The 23,861-nt window shown below is 32.9% G+C and overlaps 2 protein-coding genes across 3 annotated transcripts in view; both read left to right on the top strand.

Annotated features, from left to right (window-relative positions):
- LOC147077700 (uncharacterized) overlaps positions 1 to 2,705 on the top strand; it is a 51,954-nt gene extending 49,249 nt beyond the window's left edge. For both annotated transcript variants that reach the window (XM_085960675.1, XM_085960674.1), the window contains one exon: positions 2,337 to 2,705. In XM_085960675.1, the coding sequence (XP_085816801.1) occupies positions 2,337 to 2,560 (224 nt within the window). In that variant the 3' untranslated portion in view covers positions 2,561 to 2,705. The remainder of the gene's footprint in view (positions 1 to 2,336) is intronic.
- A 4,843-nt stretch (positions 2,706 to 7,548) lies between these two features.
- Positions 7,549 to 23,861, top strand: part of LOC147077699 (ovochymase-1-like) — a 31,580-nt gene continuing 15,267 nt past the window's right edge. The window contains exons 1-10 of the mRNA XM_085960673.1: positions 7,549 to 7,581; positions 9,351 to 9,441; positions 10,476 to 10,551; positions 15,444 to 15,524; positions 16,396 to 16,601; positions 18,162 to 18,377; positions 21,642 to 21,818; positions 21,975 to 22,108; positions 22,590 to 22,769; positions 23,610 to 23,769. Of these exons, the coding sequence (XP_085816799.1) occupies positions 9,351 to 9,441; positions 10,476 to 10,551; positions 15,444 to 15,524; positions 16,396 to 16,601; positions 18,162 to 18,377; positions 21,642 to 21,818; positions 21,975 to 22,108; positions 22,590 to 22,769; positions 23,610 to 23,769 (1,321 nt within the window). The 5' untranslated portion in view covers positions 7,549 to 7,581. The remainder of the gene's footprint in view (positions 7,582 to 9,350; positions 9,442 to 10,475; positions 10,552 to 15,443; positions 15,525 to 16,395; positions 16,602 to 18,161; positions 18,378 to 21,641; positions 21,819 to 21,974; positions 22,109 to 22,589; positions 22,770 to 23,609; positions 23,770 to 23,861) is intronic.

Genomic DNA, 23,861 nt, shown 5'->3' with positions numbered 1-23,861 from the left:
CCTGTTGTGGCTACAGTAACAATTAGATTATAAAGATTACTGAGGGAACCACGCGCAACCCAACGTGTATTAATCAACTGAAAGATCCCGAAGTCAAACAACAAGTGAAAAGTGCACCGAACATAGAAATATAACAAATAAAAACTTCAGTCATTACATCCTCTGACATAACAGACAAGTGGACAGGATAAAAGATGTTTTCTCCTCCATATCTAATAATCAATTAGAATATAAAAGAACAGCTAAGAAGCAAAAATGGATGACAGATGAGATTCTATCTTTAATGGACGAAAAAAGAAAAAAGAAAAATACAACTGAAACTCAATATAGGACAATTCATAATACCATAAAAAGAAAAATTCGTACAGCTAAAGAAGAATGGATGTCCGACCAATGCAAAGAAATTGAAAATCTCCAACGAAAATACGATTCCTTTAATATGCACAAGCAGATAAAGGAAACATTGGGAATTACGAGAGGAACCTCATCAACTATCTTGAAAGACGAAGATAGGCGTATTATATTAGATATAGAAAAGAAGCTGAATCGTTGGAAGACATATATTGAAAATCTGTTTGATGATGATAGGGGACCTATTGGCTATACTTTTAATGAACGTGAACAAGCCCCATGCATAAATAGGGCAGAAATAATAAATGCAATACGAAATTCTAAAAATGGTAAAGCTGTCGGCCCTGATAATATTTACAACGAAATGATAAAATTATTATAAGAAGATCAATTAGAAATTATTGTCGTTGATTGATGAGTGCAGCGAGTTTAGAACAATAAGTTTGATAAGACACATGTTAAAAGTTTTATTAAAAATCATCCATAGTAGGATTTTTCAAAAATGCGAAGAAGACATGGATGACAAACAATTTGTCTTCAGAAGTGGTTTGAGCACTCGCAAAACACTTTTCAGCTTGAATGTTCTAGTGCAAAGATGCCTAGATGTCAATGTTAATGTTTATATGTGTTTCATCGATTACGAGAAAGCATTCGATACTGTTAGGCATCCTAAACTTCTCGAACGCTTACAGGAGAAAGGCATCGATGCAAGAGACATTCAACTGATAGCTAACTTATATTGGAATCAAAGAGCTAATATTAAGATCAAAAACGAAATCAGTGGAGAAGTAAAAATTCGTCGCGGTGTAAGACAGGGGTGTATATTTTCACCTCTGCTATTTAACATGTACTCGGAAGCTATTTTCAAGGAAGCCTTACAAGGGGAATCGGTGGGTATTTTGGTTAATGACAAACATATTAACAATATACGATATGCCAATGATACTGTGCTGATTGCTGATAGTTTAAAGAGTTTACATCAACTAGTAGAAAAGGTTAATGAGGTCACTAATTCTTATGGCTTAAAAATGAACCTCAAGAAAACAAAACTATTACTAGTATCAAAAATAGCGACACCAGACACCATCACAAATTTTGTCACAGCGAACCAATCGAACGTGTGACCCATTATAAATAATTAGGTATATGGGTCAGTCAAAAATAAGACCAGTCTCAGGAAATAAAAACTAGAATTGAGATCGCAAGGAGCGCCTTTCTCAAAATGAGACGCCTCCTTAGCAATCGAGATCTTAACCTAGGTCTGAGACTGCGTATGGTACGTTGTTATGTTCGCTCAATTCTTTTCTATGGTATGGAAGTATGGACGCTAAACCAAGAGACGTCACGGAAGCTTGAAGCTTTCGAGATGTGGCTGTATAGACGCATCCTCAAAATTCCTTGGACTGACCGGGTGACAAAAGTTTAAGTTCTCAATCAAATGGGGAAGGACCGAGAAGTTCTATGTAGTATCAAAACCAGGAAACTACAGTACCTAGGCCACATTATGAGAGGACAAAAATACAGCATTCCCCAACTTGTCATTGAAGGAGAGATCAATGGAAAGCGTAGTCGAGGACGGCGCCGCATTTCGTGGCTTAAGAACCTCCATGATCGGTACGAGTGCAGCTCTACTGAACTGTTCCAAATAGCAGACGACAAAGATTAGATCTCCTTGATGGTGACTGACCTCCGCTAGGGGATGGCATAATAAGAAGAAGATTATTTATAAACTTCATTAATAACATGCATACCTCTGTAAACATCTATAACTATGCCGTGTATTTGGAAATTTTATGGGAGTTTTAAATAAATTATAATGATCGAAATAAACTCAAACGAGTTATTGGATATTTGAATAAAGTTACCAACATATTGTATAAGCTCATTCCAATCAGGCTGTAAAGACGGCAAAAGTATAGATAATTCTCTAAATAATATTATTTATTGATTATATATATATATATATTATACTTTTTTAATTTTAGTTTCAGACCCCCCTACTCCTTTATGCGTCGGTGATGGTGGAAGTGGACTTGCCATGAGTAATGTGGAGAACGGGACCACTGTGTGGTATCTAAGAGGTGTAGTCACCTTGTTTCCGTGGGTACAAGGAAGGGTGTGTGATACCGACTCTTTTTCAGTATTCACGAGACCCTTACACCATAAATATTTCATTCAGAGTGTACTAAACGGACTTGATTTGGATTAGCGAGTATATACTGAAACCCCTCACCGGAAGCAGCGGAATTTACATAATAAACATGTATTAAATTTTAAGCCATGATAATTATACACAATTGATTGGATTCTTATTGCGTCTTTTTCCATTAAATTAATTTCAAAGCCTTATTATAGTTTTGATATTTTATTTATCAGATTATATTTTATATTTATTTTATAACATTTGTATATGTATACTTAATGAAAAACTATACACACTGTATAAGGGCGAAAAGATCACGTGGCATTTTAAAATGCAGAGACTGCACTGAATCGACCACGTGCATAGAATGCCGGAGGATATGCCAGCAAGGCGGACTACATACACAACCTCCGAAAGCAATAGAATACCTGGACGGCCGAAATTGAGATGGCTGAACTGCGCCACAGGAGATTTGAGAATCCTCGGTCAAAGCAAGCGCAGATTATCAGCGCTAGGTCATCAAGGATGAAGGAAGTTTTTGAAGGAGGCCGTTGGAGGAGAAGGGTTGTAGTACTATAATTGATGATTAATTACGCAAGTTAATACATAATATGAATGTAATTCGCGAAGGAGAGATGATTTATAAAATTAATGTTCTTACACTCGTGCCAACCTATTGATAAAATGAACAATTGTTGATATAAATATCACAGAATACCCTTATATTTTTTATATAATTATATGACTAGCTGCCTAACTAGTGCGAGATTTGCTATTAGGTAGTGAACAATAAAATAAGTAAGTATAGTAGAAATTTGAATATTACTTTTAATTATTATGTAGTAAATAGAATAATTTATTTTGCATACTCCGCATATAATCTTACTGAATGTATAATTCTTATATACCTATATATGCTTGGCGAAAAACTGAATGAAAATTTATCGTAAATCGACAGAGAAAATAAGTTTTAAAAATGCTGAGGTTACCCAAATTGTAAGAAGAATTTTAATACTATCACCAAATCTCAGACCTATCTGCAGGTAATCACATGCTTTGATGCACTCACCAGCGCTGCCATTGTGCAGTTGATTTACTGGACGCAGCTATTCTCGATATGCGGTTAGTAGCTGCACACATGTCTTCTGTCTCATGACCTTAAATCAACTCAGTAAACTCAGTCAAAGCTCACTTGAGACATTACCAGGCGTAAAAAAACTGGTGATGCATCACATTCAAACGTAGGGCCTCGTGATACGCTCTATTAAGACCAAGTGTTGTGCAGGGAGGATTGGTTTGGAAGGGTCTATGTTCGTGTTGTCTCCTGGCTATGTAGCTGCTGTGGCTCGTTGTTCCACTCTGTACCTATCCAGATGTCAGCTTCATCGTTATCTAATAGCGCACTTTCAAAAATTCATCACAAGTAAAGTGGTAAGATAGCAGTCGTGGATGGAGGTCCGGGTAGAGGAACGCGTGCCTAAATCCAACCGTTGTCCATATCTCATAGATAAACAAATATCAATTTTAGAAAGAAAAAACTGGCAGCTGAATTAAATTTTTATTAAAACGAAACGAAAAAGTTTTACTTATGTCGCGTACGTTCACCATACTATTTTTTTAATTAATCGTAGACATCGAGTGTCGTTGAACGTATCGGGGGGATGGCGATGATGTTTTTTTACCCCCGATGTTAAGTTTAAAGTTCAGAATGTTGCTTAAGTGTGTGTGTGATATAATATTATTTCGGCAGTGGTAAAGAGAAACACCTCTTGGTATTTTTGATGTTTTGTATTATGACAAAGATATTTCGTATTTATTACACAACACTATAGAATTACATTGTATTAATATTGGTTGATTTAAATTACCACGTTTTGGAAAAGCACGGTGGCAATTGTGTCCTAGGAAGGCTCAATGACAACTGTCATATTTCCGTTGCGTTATGCTTCAAATACACTCTATGACAATCGGTCATATATATGTCGAAAAATCCGTTTCTTATGTTGGCGTCCTGTGTCACAGGGTGTCACAGAGTGTAAATACGATGTCATAGCTGTCATACAATATGTATGTATAATATGTCGGAATGGCATAGTTTTGATCATAGACACTAAAACACTCTTAGCATATATGTGCCCAATCGTCATATAGTCTATTTGAACCCTTACTGTCTCTCTATAAAAGACCATAGACATTAGACAATAACATGTCAGTTGTAGGGTTATATACAAAACTTCTACAAACGCAGCACTGAATGAAGAATGGTCTCCAATGATGAAGACGTCTTAAGAGACTAAACGCTTCACGGTTTTTCAAGATTTTTCAATTTCACTTAGGGTGGAAAATTTACTGAAAGCGGATGCGCACACCATTTCTATAATATAAACACATTACTTAGTCAGAATTTTAGTCACTTGCTCGGGAACAGTACAATATTTTTATTAGTTTAAATAGGGTTTTAAATGTTCATTATGCTCATTACACTTAAACTGTGATAAAAAGTCATTGTCTTCTATATTATGTACTCTACTAGTCGATGTGTAAATAGGTATTAAACTTTCATGGAATCACATCGATTATATAATGTAACCGAGAAGAGTCAAGGGAACTGGTGGAGGCTTTCATCCGGAAGTGGATCGACCCCGACTAATAATGATATTTTTATTAAGTTAATAAAAAACCACCAAAATTTGTTCGGATTCTTCCAATTTCTTCATATAAAAATAAAAAATATATTTACCATTAGTAATTACCTGGCAACATATTCTATATTATCTATCTTTGTAACCCGGATAACTTATATCAATTGAGTTGCCTAGGGTCATAACTCACATATTCCAAAATTCGAGTTTTGACATAATCGCAAAAAAGCACTAGAACACTGTTTTTTGTAATTAAAATAAAAGTATTGAAGATCTTCCTTAGATATTAATGAGCGAGTGAGTCATTAACATTATATATAATATATACATAGTATAATATCACGAAGAGACGAATTACGTGGCTGGGACATGTATTCCGGATGCCGCCAAAGAGTGCGGCACTTCGTACCCTTGTGGCACAGCCTCAAGGGTTCCGTCGCCGTGGCCGGCCCTCCCTCACCCTGCAGCGATGCTACAAAAGCGACCTACGTGCTGCAGGTCTGACATGGCGGGAGGCACAGGAGTTGGCGATGGACCGAGGGAAGTGGCGCCAACTTGTGCTTGCCCTATGCCCCAATGTTGGGACGTGACAGGGTGAAAGAAGAAGAAGAAGATAATACTCCTAAGGCTGCAGATACACAGCATACCATGAGAAATAGGGCTCCCAGATTGGTTAAAAAGGCCTTAATGACAGAACTCACATTATTCATTGAAAAATGTGAGTTATATGACACTAACAGTCAACTTTGTCAGCAATTTTCACATGGTTTCAAGTGATTTTTGATAGCCAACTATTTTTCTTTACATATTATTATATTAATGCTTTTAAAATCACTCGGTATATTTAACTCAAAATGACAAAATTGGAAAAAGAGGAAAAGGACTTATGTTATTAATATTTTAAAAACTGGTTTGTAATGTTATTATTCAAATTATTTTTGAAAGGGGTAAAGAACATTGCATTGCCATAATAGTTGATTCAAAGAATGTCGCGTATATTATTTATGAATCGATCTTTTTATAAAACACTTACCTTATAAAGTGATCAAAACATCGGAAGCTAAAAAGACGTTAACTAAGAATAGCCCAAACTAAACTAAAGCCAGCGCTCGAAATGGAAAAATTTACGAACCGGAGCGCTCGAGAGTTTTTTGAAGATTTTTACATAGTAAAGTTATCAAAGTTTATGTGTTTTTTTTTCATAAAATAAGTTTGTTAGATTTTCTATTATATGGCATATCCAGCTAAGACGGTCAAATTATTTATTTCACGAGACGGAGCGATAATTTTACCGATTTCACTAACAGGAACGGCGCTCCGGTGCGTTCCGGTCCATTTCGTGCCCTGACTAAAGCATCATCCTAAATACGCTATTGTACATTATGGCTTTTCTTTCCGCATTGCATCAGTATATTCTGTGACCAATCTATAGATCCGTCTATGATTCATGCGAAGTATTTCTTATATTTAACATTTTAAATTGATGTACTTCAAATTCCGCCAATGAGAAAGCCATCTGCTCTGTGATTGATATTATTAATAATCAGACGTCTGGACGTTAGTCACATATTTTATTATATACGTTCTTGTACTTACTTATATTTTATAAAAATATATATACAATGTATGTTTCTTCAATGAGGTTTTTCTTATTATTTTATGTTATTTCTATAACAAGGAATCAAACATTCTTAAAACCTTGTGTATATTCAAAATTGAATAGAAAAAATAATATAATATTTTATTTTGCGATTGATTATAATATGTTATATTATATACACTAATTTCTTATTTAGATTTAGATTTGGCGTTTAGAAGCCATTTTGTTTATTTTTTAACACTTTCACTTTAATTGATACACTCCCGAAATTTCTTTTTTAAATTGACATTTTGAAAATCGTGTTTCCTATATACCTAGGTCACTGCACTTATTTATACCTTCCCGTCAATCTGTCACAAATTAATTGTAATGTCGTATAGTACTTTTTTTACACTCGATATGCTAGTACTGCACTCGAAGTATTTGTCAAACTAATATGACAGAATCCTCTTTATCATTTCTTTTCTTTCACTACCCGATTAAAATAAACGATTCCTTTATTAGCAATTGTGTTAGTTTTTTTATCAAATTTATAATTTCCTTTTACTACGTCCGTTTCCGTTTAATACGTCTTATCCCTGTCTCTCTCTCTCTCTCTTACAAGCTTATATATTATTATGTTTTCTATCATGCCGTAAAGACGGACAAATAGATAAATCAATTGAAATTGATGTAAAAAATTGTCAATCTTCGACAAATAAGTCTTGTATTCGAAAACCAATTATTGTACATCGCTTAAATAATATTGCAATATAAGCTCAACCAATAGTGATTGACTCGTTATAAAAATATTTTTCATCAAGAGACTTGTCAGTGCTATATTTGTTGTGTGTAAGGATACCGGAGTAAGTTTTAAGTGCATTTTTTCCCACATACATTAATATTAAATATCTATTATATCTGATCTGTTGATACATTAACGGCCCACATGCTCAGCGTAGGTCAAAATTGAGTTTTAATTGTATTTTCAAACCATGATCCTGGACATTCCTTAAACGTTGTAGATAATCTATTTATATCTTTTTGAAGCCTTATTATCCTTTATATTTATTTGTACCGTTTAAAAAAAAAAATTAAAAAATCGGTTAGGTACATGTTCAAACACGCGCGTTAACATAATTTTACTCCCTACTTTAATTATAGTTTGTCAATTTATGGCTACGGTCGTATGTTGTAGCTTAACCACTGGGGAATGACAAAATAAATGGCGTATTTCAAAAAAACACTACCTAATTCTTAGGTCAATAATTATTATAAAGCAATCATTATTCGTAGGATGTTTATCAAACTTGAATGGTCAAAGACATAGCTTATATAGAGTATCTTTAGAATTATCTTCAAATGTGTTAATCTTGCCGATTTTTTGAATAATAAAATGTCTAATTCTTGTCAAATTTGGGATCACAGAGATTATCAATATAATTTTTTATCGTGAATATTTTACAAAATTTTTCTCGTAATAAATTATACTAATGGTTTTATAAATGCGTTTAAAAATTAATAGGTACATGTAAAAAATCTTAACACCACTTCACATTCATGTACCGAAATATGACTATATTCTAAAACATTAGAGCGAGAGGTTTAAAAGAATACTATTTTATGTAATAAAAATACTGTATGCAGCCATTAAATGTTTAAAATAAATATAAAGGATAATAAGGTTTCAAAATTATATAAATAGATTATCTACAACGTTTAAGGAATTTCCAGGATCATGGTTTGATGCAAATGCAATAAAAGCTCCATTTTGACCTACGCTGAGCATGTCTCCCCTTAAAAATTCAAATATTTCGAGAACAATCTGACGAGTATTTGTTTAACTATATTTTCGTAATAAAATATTATTATACATGATAAAGTAAAGTTTTAAACGCGTTTCTTTGCGCGCTTCAGGGTGATGAACAGTTCATATTTTTTCAAATTATCTATAAGTACGTGTTTTATGATACTAAATTTTAAAAAAATCCTCTCAATGATGCGCGTAAAATTCTGTGGCACCTTATGAGTAACGCAACTGTGCAGCGTCGAGGAACAATATTTGCAGGGTATTTTCTTTAAATTTTGGACTATTATAGAGTACCAACCTATCTTCTTTTTTTGACGTTTCTGTAGGTGTATAAATACAATGGTGTCTTTAGAAAAATGTCGAATTTGTTAAATATCGTTAAAATTCTAGTAAGGAAGTAAAACACTGTCACATTATTTGTAGTGTCTACGTTTATTATTTCTGCATTTTAAATTAGGTAGTGTGTGACGTTATTCGTTTAACCCAGCGATGCTCAACCTGCGGCCCTTTAAGCTTTTATGTGTGGCCCGAATCACATTTATTATCAGGAATTTCGTATATTTTGAGATTCGTTTCGACTTTGACGCACAGATAGTGACACCCGAAGAGGATTGTCATTATGGTCCACATCAAATCTGGTATAAGAGTGTTGCTATTGCACACGATTAATTTAAAAAACACGCATAATTTTTAAAATCTCAAAAGTGTTTTGTAAAAAAGGGGGGTTTCATGATTTTTTCGTCACACCAGTAGTGATGCGGCCCGCAGAAAAAAAAGGTTGAGTATCATTGGTTTAACCGGTTGTTTTTGTTTTAATTGTTTTAGATGACATTCAAAATACATTTGTTAAAATTCGCAAAGATGACATCACCATTTAGAGGTCGGCCACTACTGATGTCAACAACTATTTTAATTGGTAATGGACAATTATTTTATTAAAAAAATGATAATCTACATAATCTTACAATGTATAATTTTTAACACATGTATCATTATTTGTATGTATTAACAATTATTATTGTATACTATAAAAACATGAATACATTTATTGAATTTAATATTATGTTTGGTAGAAACATAAATTAATAAAGTAAGATTGAAAAAGAGAAATATTGATATTAAATAAGCCTGCCGAAATTCTCATTTTGGTAAGATGACTATTATTTTTGAAATGAGATATGTAAAATTCATATTCATTTATTATCAAAATCAAGAAACCAATATTTTAACATGGAACATGTTTTACTCATGATCTCAGACGCAAAATCATTGCAAAAAATAGAGAATAGTAGAATAACTATAGACGCGCAGCCCGCCCGCGTCCCGCGCCCTGCCCCGATTACTTACGCGCGCCGATTATTTTTATTTTACGTTCAGTAGCCTACATTCTGTGCGACGTATTGTTCATCTGTTATTATTACTTCTTTAGTTTTATTATTGTAATTACATCATTTTCAGAAAAGTAAAATTGTTTGAATCCTTTGACAAATAAATTTTCTTTCAAATTTGGACAACCAGAACCAGTAGTCAAAGCATGTTCCATGTTCAATAACTTTAGCCGTCAGGGTTTAAGAAACGATCATCTGAGGGGCCCAGGGGGGCAGAGCCGAATCCTGAGTCTGGCAAGTACACATATCGTTTTTCATTTTATGTGTGAGCCAGAGTATGGACCTAATACGTAGAGCTAGTCTGACAACCATTTCTCATAAAAAAAAATATGTTAATACAAACTTCTACTATGTGGAGGCCGATGTGATCTGATTAGGATCGGACATGGTCGGAATATTATTCACTTTACTATTGCGACAATAATTTCTTATATTTTCTGATCGTTGATATCATTCAACTGCGGCAGTATCCACTTAGAAGATAGGTACTGAACCATCTTCACTTCTGCGTCATACTCGTTATTACGAATAAAGCTAAAGATACTGTATTACATTTTCATAGGATTGATATCGCACGTATTCACTGCGAAACTACTTGAAAACTTACCTGAAAGTTCAATACCAGCTCCAAAATACAGGTAAGAAATAAAAATTATCGAAACATATTATTTAATGTTTGGAAAACATCATCATTTTTTGGATCACAGCCGCACGCATGTTAATATAATTAAAACCTAGGCTTTTTTTTAAAAACAAAGGTGCCGGAACTCACTTTACTCACATCATAATATTTGAATAAAAGTATATAGTGATTTCCATGGTCCCCACATCCTGACGCGGCCCCTACCTATCACTAAAGTTAAATGTAGTGTGACGCTTTATAGTAGCGTTTTTTAAATGGTGTTTGAGGTAAAGTTAAAGGTATTCTGTGTATTAACAAACATTACCAAAAAATGCAATTATATAACTACATATTTTAAAATGTTAATAAGTCTGAAGGAAATTAGCGCCATGGTGATTTCCAAAGTTCAGTCCAATTTTCGTCTGGCAAATCGTCTCGATTCCTTTTATTAGTGTTGCAGTCTCTGACCGAATGTCTTCCACTGAGTAACCACCGATCAACGTATTTTGAAGGATCGAAAGTGTCAAAGGTGGTCCGACGAGTTCGATGAACAAAAGTGCCGAAACTGTTTTGGTCTTCAACGAAGCTCTTATTGAGGTGATAATTAGATTCATTTGCGAAAATTCGTGTTCACATTCACTTGAAGAAATGGTAATGGAATTTAATGCATATCAAACGCGATAGTTTTCAGGATATGTATTTTCATATGAGATGATACAGGAAAATCAACTTGTACTATGTAAGCGCGAACATTGTTTTGTCTAATTGCTTTTGAAACATTAAAAATACCGTGACAAAAGGTGCCGGAACGCCGTTCCACCGCGGACAAAAAAATCCCTGATTAAAACTATATAAGTATATAATAATATATACTACAAAATTAGAATAAACCAAAGATATTGAAATGAGCCTTCTTATATATAGCCATGGAGGCTAAACGTATGAAAGTGATGGCCAACAAAGATCGATATGATAAATGATTAGGTTTTTCAAATTTTTCACCATTTTTCAACCCTGATGTCAATTATTCTGCCTGCCCAAATGATGCTTTATGATAATATTATTTTACTCGTGAATTATTTACTTTGTAAACTATTTTTTTCTCAATAATAATGTATGTTAAAAAGAAAAATAATAATTTTAAGGAATTAATGTTTACATCTTTTTGGAAAGGTTTCTTTCTACAGCAAAGTTGCCGTTCATAGGAAGTTAGTTTATAAAGATTTTTAAAATAAAGCAATGAAATATTTTTTACCTAAACAAATATTTTAGCATATTAAAAAAAAATCTACGTAATTAATTAAGAAAATAAATTAATATTTAGTCATATTATTTTATATTTTCAGATTTTTATATCCAATAAATAAGATAAAAATTTTAAAACAAAAATAATTTTAATAATATATTGGTGGTTACTATTAAATTGTGCTTCTAATAATATTAGAGTCGTGCAATAGAATTTTCGATATCTTTGGAACCTTCCTATAGGACATGGATGGCGAACCTTTTTGCGTACGCGTGCCAAAATTTCCCAAATAATATTTTTCAACTGTCTGACGTGCCGGGGAAAATAGTTTATAAAAATTATAATAAAAAAATAATGATGTTCTAGATACCACTCATAGATTATAACAAATATATAGCTTTATCACTTTTTTCAATTACATCATCCATTTCGGTCCATCAATTTTCAAACTGCCTACCAGAATTACTACCGGGTACTAGCTCCACCAATTTTTTGTGTCTTATTTGTTGTAGTCATTTTTTGTGGATAGAAATGAAATTGTTTGTTAATATGTTAATTAGGCTGGTTCTTTACGCATGAATTGACACCAGAATTACTCCGATGAGGAATTATCTCGCTACAGTGGTCTCAAGCATAGTAAATCGATCAATTACAGGTTCGCGACTCGGCATTCCTCGCCGCCTGATGAGATTAGTGCGAATATTATATGTGACGCATAAAGTATAAGGATCTATGCAATTATATATTTACATTAAACGTAGTGCTTATTCTTGAAGAGCATTTTCCTGCTATTTAATGTTTTTCTTAGCTCGTATTCTTATTTGTCCGGTGGTTGTATGTCCGGTACAAATCTTGCAATCGTTTTTTAACTAACTTTCCGACTAGCTAGACATTTGAAACTTTTAGAATATATCAAAACACGATGCCAATTCATTTTTTAATACTTTTAGCCATCTTTAAGTAGAATTAATTTAATTTTCAGTTAATTCTGTGTGTATGAAAAGTTATTTCGGAAGAAATCCGTAAAAAGTAAAACTATTATTAGTTGCTAAGTGGGTCCTAGCAACTAAATTATTAATATTAATATATACGTACGTTACTATGGAAATCAATATGAAGTGTCAAAATGACATTTCAGTATATTTATTCAGTATTTCTATCAAGTACAATTTTTTTGATCGTTTAAGCTAGTCAAGTCAAGTTTATATGATTCAACAGAAAATTTAAAAACGTTGTATATAAAAAGTTCTTTTTATCATGTAATTATTATATAATGCAATTTGTAATCCATTATTAATATAGGTATTTTTTTCTCTTCAAGCGTGTGCCATGCAAAATCATCTCGCAGGCCACTGGTGGCACGCGTGCTATAGGTTCGCCACCCCTGCTATAGGACAATTATATATATTATTATTTACAGCCAGAAGATGCAAGAGTTCAATATCTCGGAGGCCGAAACCAATCTTTATAATTCAAAAGCAAAATTGAATAGTAAATACCAATAATAATTCATGGTTTTTTTATTTGGATCAGTAGTTTTATTTTAAATATGTACCTATGTATGTGTATAATATTACTTTACATTCGTATTTTTAAGCGATATTGTCTTATGTACATTTATGTCGTGTTGTAAGATAGAACAGGACCAATTATGTTTAATTATATATTAAAAATATATATATATGTGTGTGTAATACGAACATCTTTTTATTGATACAAACAATAAAGACTGCGATGAGACAAAATTCATCCATTGGTAAAATTGGTGCACTTGCCTATCTACATCACCGGAAGGAAGTACAGCCAACTTTCGTTTAGAATTTTGTGTTAAAATAATGTCAAACAACACCACCGGCATTGTCCTGTCAGATATAGCATTCTTGATTACATGACACGTGTACGTATTAGATATGGGAAAACTGGTAGATTTTTAAGACAGTGTACTTACTACCAGAATAAAAAAATACTTGGTATCGAAACTTGTTCCAAAATACTTACTAGTATTTGCGATATTGTGTAGAGCGTTTGGCGTACTTGACTTTTTAGAAGCCATTTTTACACAAATTGTTAATATAATTATTATCCATTTACACAATCAAGCATAAAATTGGAATTCAGTTTATAAGTTCCAATTAGAACACTAAAAAATCGAGAAACTCGACGTGACTAAACCACATAAACGCGTTAATACTTATCAGAACTCAAACACTAGTACCTATTCCGGGACTTGAGACTGACATTAACTCAATATAAGTCTCATACTTAACTGGAACTAAAACTAACTCCATATTATTACTATAAAACGAACATGTCACCATTTCTGTCCTTCACTATACCATCTTTACAACTAGGGAGAGCAATGAGAGTATATCACGGCTAGACATACGTGTATTATGCTATCTCACTTCCACGCATTTAATGTCAGTAGTATTGAAAGTCTACCAATAGTACCAACTAGCGAGTCGCGACGATGATCTCATCGCATGCGTTCGAACTTCGAACAAGTTTCTTAGAACAAGTTTATTGGGCCACACGTACTGAGTATGGGTAGAACATGCCGAGACTTGAGTACGCAAACTGGTGACAGTATTTCTAACTTTCCTCTAGTACGCATTAGTATCAAATACATAATAATAACGCTGTAGTTATTATCTGATATGTAATAGGTACGACTTGATACTTACGATCACCTACTTGGTAACCTACGTTTGAATAATTGTAAATCAATATATATGAATATAATTGTATTTATAATTAACTTAAGTATCTACCTACCTATTTTCTATTATCTTTCCCTTATATTCGGGTGGTTTTTATTAAGTGTATATATAGAAATATTTTTAATAAACAAGTATTCGATGGCCCAGTATTCAACGGTAGTCAAAAATTCGTCATTTCGCGAATTGGTATCAAAATATTCTTAAAAATGAGCTCTTGCCAGTTTTGTACAGAAATAATAATAATAATTAGATACATTGAGAGCCAGGAAATCCATATGAAATTTTACAAACTTTCAAACAAACCAGTTTGCTCAGATCTATTTTGAATTCTTTCCATTTAAAACTGGCGATTATATGTTTCAATTTCGAATAGATACATTCTGACATGTTTCTTTTTAAAACTTGTCAAATCTTGTCTATTGTAAAATATTGAAATATTAAACTACGTTTTTTGAGTTGTTACCATTCAATACTGGGACATCAAATTATGAACTCAATGATATACAACAGACGTAGGCAAATGCGGCTCTTCGTTGAGTTAAGTGCGGCTCCCAATATCTCTTGATAAAAATATAGGTATTTTCTTTCCCCATTATACTTGTATTTTCGCGAGTTTTCCTTTCTAAATGTAACTATGGTGTGGCTCTTTATATATAAGAAAGAATGTGGTTTTCGTCCCTCTCGTATCTCATGTATGTCCATCTCTGCTGTATAATATGCGGACATCGGTTTCCGATACAACTGTGATACGGCCAACTCAATACATACAATTTTCCAGGCACAAGCATTTTTAAGCAGGAACTTTGTTTGTAAAGAACGCTTCCGATATGTGACCTTAAATCTAAAAATTGTCGATAAGATGAACAGCTTAAAGTGTCTTTATTTACACAGTAATTTTAAAAAACTATGTTATGTATAACTTTATCAATTTTATTTTTTAAGTATTAACGTTCCTAATGATGACACTTATCTGCAAAATGATTTACACACAAGTGTATTGCGAATTCGAAGACAAACTTCTGGGTGAGTTTATATTTAATTATATAGTCTACAACAATTATTGTACCTATCCCAACAACCCAATAAAACATGTCAAAATATATATGACGTTTGGCGCATGCACCTTACCCATTTCCGCTTTGATTTATATTTCCGGAAATCTAACATAAACCAACCCAGACAAAGATAGCATTTCATGATAGAACTGGCCTGAAATTTCTTTTCAATGACTTTGACGAAGGATTTTGTATTTTTTTTTCATTGAGGAAACCATTGAGGTGTATTAAATCTCGGGAAACTTATATTTAGATGACACACTAAGATCCAGAGAGGAAAATTACAAAATGGATGTAAAAAAATTATAAGCAGTGACATACCTAAGTAATGCCGTCCTCTACTAACCCTTGTAAATTGTCTGTAAGTTTATTCCCTTCAGCATTTTACTATTCCTGCAATAGACACATGCCAACAAGAATCATCAAAAATCTGATAAATACCTCCATAAATATTCAGAATGTTAGCATGGTAGACAAACACTTCCTCATCTTCACTTAAACCATCTTAAAGTGTATTATTCGCATTGATTCTATAATTTTTTGCCCTTTTGTAATGTGCTGCCCCTACCCACCTAAGGTGGCCATTAGTAGCTGTAGATATTAAATAACAAATAAAGGTGTTAACATTTGGAATATTAAGTGCAAGGTTGTCAGTGTCCATTTACCATTTTTAGTAGTTTTACTTATTTATAATAGAAGACTAAATATCCATAAATTTCACGTCCCAGCTTATTATTTTCCAAACTGCATATGAAACAAATCCCAAACTGATTCGGACCAGTTTGAGATTTTCACTCAAGAACAAACAAACAATAATATTATTAATTAATGTTTTACAGAGGTGGATGTCTTATGCCACATAGTATGGCAAATGGCACGTACAGCTTACGTGGTTCACTTGTAGTTAAAGGAGGAGAGCTGGCACCATACGACTCTATTCTCCAACTGACCTGTCCATCAGGGTACTGGCCTTCTAAAAGTGGAGTCAATTTTTGTGATGATGCCAAGAACGACTGGTTTGAAGAAGAGTTAGCAACATGTCAGAGTAAGTTATTATAAGAGACACTATTTAAACTTTAATAATATATTGGGAATTACAAGTGGTGAGCGTGACGGGAAGATGTTTTGTCTCATCAAGGAGTCAGTGTTTTTTTTGGTTTTGTAAAACAATCGGATTTTGGATAAATACAGATACCTACTTAAATTATAATATAATTCACAAGATTTAAGAATGTACTATTCTAATTATTGAACATACATAATTCTGAAAACACTCTTGAGAAAATATAGCCAATAGAAAAAATCTTTTTCGAAAAAAGTAAGACACCCGGCAGGAATCGAACCTACGTCTCTTGGGGATCGCGCTATGTGCGTTACCACTATGTTACGACTGCCATGCTTAATTGCGACAAATTTTAACTATTGGCCTTGACCTGCTCATAAGGGATCTCTAAATTGGGCTACGGTAGCCAATCGATTTTTGTATTCTAAATTAAAGTAGGTATTTATTACTTTAATTACTAACCGACGTCACGGATCTCGCCAATACTTTTCTCTCGTAACTTACTCGAACTTGCTAATAATTTAATAATAACTTTCTAGTAATTAAAGTAACAAATACTTTAATTTAGAATACAAAAATCGATTGCTTACCGTAACTCAATTTAGAGAACGCTTATAAGCAGGTATGATAAGGCCAATAGTTAAAATTTGTCGCAATTAAGCATGGCAGTCGTAGCATAGTGGTAATGCACAGGGCGCGAAACCCAAGAGATGTAGGTTCGATTCCTGCCGGGTGTCTTACTTTTTTCGAAAAAGATTTTTTTCTATTGGCTATATTTTCTCATGAGTGTTTTCAGAATTATGTACTTATGTTTTATAATATATTAGGTACCTAAACATAATTAAAAAATACTTCTGAGAAATAAATACGACACACAGCTTTTCGCGCGCACGTGCATAGGCCACTATGCTATAGGAACCTTATCTAATTGCGACAAATTTTAACTAATGGTTCTAACAATACTCCCTAAAGTGCTTTCTAAATTGCATTATTATTGGCAATCGGCTTTTGCATTTTAAATCAAAGTAGATATACAATTAATTACTTAATTATTAATTAATATTTTTTTTTGTTTTAACTTACATGAACTTCCTAATAATTTAATCGGCATATTTATTATAATTTATAATTTATTTGATTTATTTGTGTTTTCTCTGTCTGCCTGTTATTTGGAGTTGGGATCATCAGTTGTTCTTTTATTTTATATATCAAATCGTATCTTTTCTTCTAGGATTGATCCTGTTGGTTGATACAAATAAATTGAAAATAAAAATAAGTAGTGATAATGTTCCTTTCTACATTTGTTATGCATTTCAATCACCTTCGCCTAGTCGGCGACGTCAAATCATTCCATTCTTACAATAAATTGTAAATATTCCATATCTATTTATCGACGAACTAACTTCTAATTTTGGCAATCATACAATGTGATTGGACGAAAGCTGGAAGAGATGGTGGGCGTATTTTATATCAAACAAATTATTATAAAAGTCGCACTTTATCTGCATATTTCTAAGCCTTTATATTGACGTTTATTTTCAGAATCTTGCAAACCCCCGAAATCATCAACAGTTGAATTTACTTGTACGATTCCTTCTAAAAATGGAAAGTTCATCAGAGGGAGTTGCGATACAAAGCTGCCTTCTGGAACAACCGCTACTCCGAAATGTCGCAGCGGCCATCATTCACTCACCACCAACAGAAATATATTCTGCGAGAACGGTCGTTGGGGATACAGTATGCCTAGCTGTAAGGCAGGTAATATCTTATTGTGGAAACCGTGACTTCTTGAAATTCTATCTGAAGAATACCAAATTTAGTTTTGATGACGCAAGTCCATGTGTCTGAATAGCTTTCTAATATAACACAATATAATAGTTTCACAACTGAGGACATGATCTCGATAATTAATGTGCCCGACTAAATAATTCCTGCTCCACAAAGTCAATGTACCGTATCTATGATTTTATAGAAAACGAGTTAGATACAGATTTTATATCTAATGTATCGTAATAACTTTCAAAGGCATTTCACTATTTGAGTATATTTAAAACAGAAACGTTCAATTCCTAAAACCAAAAAGTTGTAAGGCTATAGACGTCAATCAGCTAAAAATAATTGCGTTTATCCTAAAGTTTCTTTTTTCCTTCTATTTTTCGCAGATATGATTTCAACAGATACGTCTTCGAAGGCTGGGCGGTAACACGTCAGCCTATAAAGTGATGTTTATCTTGTTCGAGTCTCGGGCCTGGCAAATTCTCATGACTTTATTGCATCCATTTCTCATAAAACAAATCTGTTGATACGGAACCTCTCAGTTAGGTGGCTCAGTTCACACATCGGATTATACAACCAATTTTAATCAATGGCGGGATATAAAATACAGAATAAAATCAAACGAATATTATAATATGTATTTCTCCACCGTTGATCCTTTTAATAATTCACCTGTTTCATTTAAACATGCTATCTCAAAAAAATTGTATAAATAGATATATAATGTATTTACTTATACATATTATATATATATATATATATATATTCTTTTATTTTTTATGTTACTTTTTTATTTTTCTTTTTATCTTTTGTATATCATTTAATTATTCATTATTCTTCCTCATTTTTTCCATGTAATCTTCTCATGTAATTTCTTTATATTTATGTTATTTGTACTCTCTATCTTGTTAGGCTTAACTATATTATAATGCATATATGGAAACTTTGCTGGTTGCAATTACTTTTTATTATTATATTTTAAATTTCTGTAATCAATATGTAACTCTTCGTTTTCCTTAATAAATAAAAAAATAAAAAAAATAAGAGGTAATAGTTTTGGCATTTCAATTTCAATTAGGAATTTCAAAGTCAGTTACCTCCATTTCTACTTTTTTTATATTTTTCTTCATTCGGATTTAGTACTTTGTCATCCTATTTATAATTATAAAATCCAGGTAGGTTTATTAGTTCAATAGAATTTTACCGGAGATTGATTGCAAAGTCGGTTATATTATTATACGAGGGTGGGTCAATAATTCCTTAGAAAAAAGCATTAAAACAGTTTTTATTTTTGTATTTTTTTTTTATTTCTCAACATAATCTCCTTGGAGCTCAATACACTTGGTTAGACATTTCTCATTTTTTTTTAAACCGTCAGAAAAATAAGTTTTCGGAAGGTCCTCAAAATAAGCATTTGTCCGATCGATGACTTCTTCATTTGAAAAAAAACGTTGTCCACTTAGCCATTTTTTTAAGTTTGGGCAAAGGAAAAAGTCACTGGGGGCTAAATCTGGCGAATACGGTGGGTGGTCGACCAATTCGAACTTCAATTCTTCAATTTTAGCCATTGATCGTAAACATGTGTGAACACGGGCATTGTCCTGATGAAAGAGGATTTTTTTTCCTGTTTAAATGAGGCCGTTTTTCTTCAATTTCGTTTTTTAGCTGGTCCAATAAAGATGCATAATAATCCCCTGTTATTGTTTTTCCTTTTTCCAAATAGTCAACGAAAATAATTCCACGTGCATCCCAAAATACAGTAGCCATAACCTTACCAGCTGATTTTACGGTTTTCGCCTTCTTTGGACATGGTTCGCCTTTCGCAATCCACTGCTTTGACTGTTCTTTCCTCTCAGGAGTATAGTGGTGTATCCATGTTTCATCTACAGTCACAAAGCGACGAAAAAATTCATCTGGATTGCGTTGCATGAGCGACAACAGGGCTTTAGAGGCCACCACCCTATTGCGTTTATTGTCGACTGTGAGCAAACGCGGCACCCATCTTGCAGAAACTTTTTTCATGCCCAATTTGTCATGTAAAATAGAAATGACGCTACCTTTTGAGATCCCTGTAACCTCAATTATCTCACTCAACTTTAATCTTCGGTCACTTAACACCATATCGTGGATTTTATTGATCATTTCTGGTGTAGTCACCTCTACAGGACGTCCTGAGCGTGGTTCATCCTTTGTTGATGTACGACCACGTTTAAATTCATTTAACCAGTTATAAATAGTTGCAAGTGAAGGAGCAGATATGCCGTGAACTAAATCCAACTCATTTTTTATTTCCTTTGCTGTTAACCCTTTTATATTAAAATGTTTAATAACAGCTCTAAACTCAATTTTCTCCATTTTTGTAAACAAGCAAATTTTTTTTTAAATGTACGAAAATAAAAAACAACAACCCGACCAATCTGATTGAAACTTCGCAGCATACTGAATCGGTAGTGCCGCTGCATGAAAACAAACCGCTTACAGTACTAGTCGCGCCACCTGTCGGCTTTTCTAAGGACTTATTGACCCACCCTCGTATTATCAGCGGCCATTTTATATACAACCAACCAACTTTAAATGTATTTTTGGGCATTTTATTTCGCATACCATTACCCTGGCATAAATACAACAAATGTCAAAAAGGTCATTTTTCAGGAGAGGGTAAAAACATTATATATTGGTTGTAAAAAGTAGGCAAAAAAGCAAAGTGCCATATTTTCAAGAGCTGATTGGAGGGACTTATGATTTTTTTTTAAATATATCTTTGCAACGTTGTATGTTGTATGTAACCATATACAGGGAATACAGAAATGCAATAAAATGAAAATGGAAAAACGTGGACATAATATGATGTTTTGTGCCAAGATCTTTAATTATTTTGAATGAAAATATATTCTATTTGCGGTTGTAAATATGCTTGCGATTATCTCAAAATAGGGGATTATCTATAATTTCGGGCTCGTTGCAAAGGCCTAAAAAACCTATATTTAATAAAAAAAAATATATATATAACACACACATTTAATGTATACACTAAAATAAACTTGTACAAGTACTATAGCCGTAGTTATTGTGGTAAACAACGCAGGCGAATGTTTATGTTCGACAACCGTTTTATTGGCAATGTGTCAATTTGTAGTTGACACATTGTCATGATTACATAATAATATGATGCTCATGTTTTTCATGAAATTAATTTGGTCAACCACGACGATAATATATATTAAAATAAAATACTGTATTCCACAGAATGCGGGAAACCAACTCCACTTGGATCAGCAAACGTAATCAACGGAACGAATGCCATTAAAGGGGAATTCCCTTGGCACGTTGCCTTCTATACAACGTATGGACACAAAGAGGATAATCCAACCCCATCTTACTGGTGTGGAGGCAGTATAATTAGCAGATCCCTTGTCATAAGTGGTACGAAAAATGTTTAATATTACAACAGTAGTAGGTATAATGGCCAAATAAATAAGCCGATGATGTTTCACGAGTTAATAAATTGTCGAAATGTTTTATTCAGTTTGTAGTTTAAAGATGATTTTAATAAATTGATGATCTGATTATTGTTTTCAGCTGCCCATTGCTTTTACGACCCACTGGCCAAACGAGCATTCGATGGGGATTTATTTACCGCGTTTGTCGGAAAAGTTTTCAGTGATTTTGTTCATCCAGAAGAATCTATGGATCCTTTCATACAAAAAACTGAAGTAATAATATTTTTGTCACTACTTTTACTAATCATTATATAATTTCGTATCATTTGTGATTTTATTTTCGTATCCATGTTATGTGGTGTGTATAATCCTGGAATACAAGAATTGCAACGTTTTTAGAGCATTTTCTGTGTAGGTATAGGTACAAACTGCTACACGTAGATAAAAGGACTTTCGTTCTTTTTGTTGCGTCCAAAATATTCAAACGTCCTTTCAAAGCTATATTAAATCTAATTATTGAATGTACGAATGAATTAGTGGTAGTTGAACCTACTTATGTTTGTTACCTTATATAAATGAACTGTTTTTAAAAATAGTTAAAGGACAAAAAACACCCCGAACATAAACCCCCCGGATAATAACCTCCGGGAAAATAACGCTTCGGTCATTAACCTTCTACCCGTATATAAAAATCAAACAAAAAATTGTTAGCTCTAATAGAAAGTAGATTATAATATATTTTTTACTGTTTCAGGTAAAACGAATTGAGATTCCTGCTGATTACGACGGGGAGTTATCCAGTTACAGCCACGATTTGGCGATATTACTTTTGCAAACTCCTCTAACTTTCTCCAATCTCATAATGCCAGTTTGTCTCAACTTACTTGATAAAGATTTTGACGAAGAACAATCTTCTCCTGAATCGAACGCAAAGGTTGTTTTTTTATGTATTTTTTGCATTTTCGATGAAGTAAAAAATAGTACATAATATGTTAAGGGCGGACGTGCTCAGCATGGGTCAAAATGGAGCTTTTTTTCTATTTTCAAAGCATGATCCTGGACATTCCTTAAACATTGTAGATAATCTATTTCTATAATTTTGAAGCCTTATTATCCTTTATATTTATTTTAAACATTTGATAACTGCATGAAGTATTTTTATTACATAAAATAGTATTCTTTTAAACCTCTCGCTCTAATGTTTTAGAATATAGTCATATTTCGGTACATAACTGTGCAGTGGTGTTAAGATTTTTTACATTAATTAATTTTTAAACGCATTTATAAAACCATTAGTATAATTTCTGACGAGATAATTTTAGTAAAATATTTACGATAAAAATTAAATTTATAATCTCTGTGGTCCCAAATTTGACAAGAATTAGGCATTTTATTATTCAAAAAATGGGCAAAATTAACACATTTGAAGATAATTCTAAAGATACTGATTATAAGCTATGTTTTTTTTCATTCAAGTGTGATAAACATCCTACGATTAATGATAGCTTTATAATAATTATTGACCTAAGAATAAGGTAGTGATTTTTTGAAATACGCCATTTCTTTTGGCATTCCCCAGTGGTTAAGCTACAATATACGGCCGTAGCCATAAATTGACAAACTATGATTGAAGTAGGGAGTAAAATGATGTTAACGCGCGTGTTTGAACATGTACCATTAAAAAAAAAGATTTTTTTTTCGGTTAGGATCAAGAAAGAGTAAAAATGTGGTAGATACTGGGGAAAAAAACAATTATTATTTATAACTTTTACAGGTTGTAGGCTTTGGACTAGACCAGGTAAATGGTGAAGCGTCTGCTGTTTTGAAAACAGCTGTAATGCCCATCATTTCCAAAAATCGATGCAAGTCAGAGTCGCCACCGGAATTCTCAAAATACATTGTCTGGGATAAGCTTTGTGCAGGATACACTACTGGTAAAAATCTTAAAAAACTATAATAATTATGTTACCAATATATTTTTTTTTCAAATCTCAATACAAAATAATATAGTCATGTTACATTTTTC

The sequence above is a fragment of the Rhyacophila brunnea genome, unplaced genomic scaffold (assembly GCF_057557595.1).
Source record: "Rhyacophila brunnea isolate RB1 unplaced genomic scaffold, BYU_Rbru_1.0 scaffold_12, whole genome shotgun sequence".
Lineage (NCBI taxonomy): Eukaryota > Metazoa > Arthropoda > Insecta > Trichoptera > Rhyacophilidae > Rhyacophila > Rhyacophila brunnea.
Note: the sequence above shows the minus strand (reverse complement) of the source record. Positions and strands in the feature narration are given on the sequence as shown.